General features: G+C 62.1%; 1 protein-coding gene across 1 annotated transcript in view; it reads left to right on the top strand.

Moving 5' to 3' along the window:
* The window catches only part of MICAL1 (microtubule associated monooxygenase, calponin and LIM domain containing 1), an 11,812-nt gene that overhangs the window by 6,442 nt on the left and 5,056 nt on the right, over nucleotides 1–314 (top strand). The window contains exon 13 of the mRNA XM_010856691.1: nucleotides 9–18. Coding sequence (XP_010854993.1) covers nucleotides 9–18 — 10 coding nt within the window. The remainder of the gene's footprint in view (nucleotides 1–8; nucleotides 19–314) is intronic.

The raw sequence follows: 314 nt of genomic DNA on the forward strand, positions 1-314 counted from the left end.
CCGGAAAGGCAGCCACTGGTGAGCAGTCCTCCTCCACGGGCACGTTTAAAACCTTGACCGAACAGTGATGCGTAGGCACCGACAGCAGTTGCAGCTGCTGGCAGCAGGGAGCAGGGTGCTGGAGCCCCGCTGGGTTGGGGGGTGGAGATTGGGGGCATCCTGGAGAGCACAGGACAGCAGGCGCTTGGCAGCAGTCGTTTGGCAGCCTGTGCGGAGTATCTCAGCACTTTAACCACCACTGAAACACTGGATGGCAGCCGTGCTGCGCTGTTCTTGGCTGTCCTGCCCCTTCCCACCTGGCAGACCCCACACCT

Source organism: Bison bison, unplaced genomic scaffold (assembly GCF_000754665.1).
Source record: "Bison bison bison isolate TAMUID 2011002044 unplaced genomic scaffold, Bison_UMD1.0 scf7180017864373, whole genome shotgun sequence".
NCBI lineage: Eukaryota > Metazoa > Chordata > Mammalia > Artiodactyla > Bovidae > Bison > Bison bison.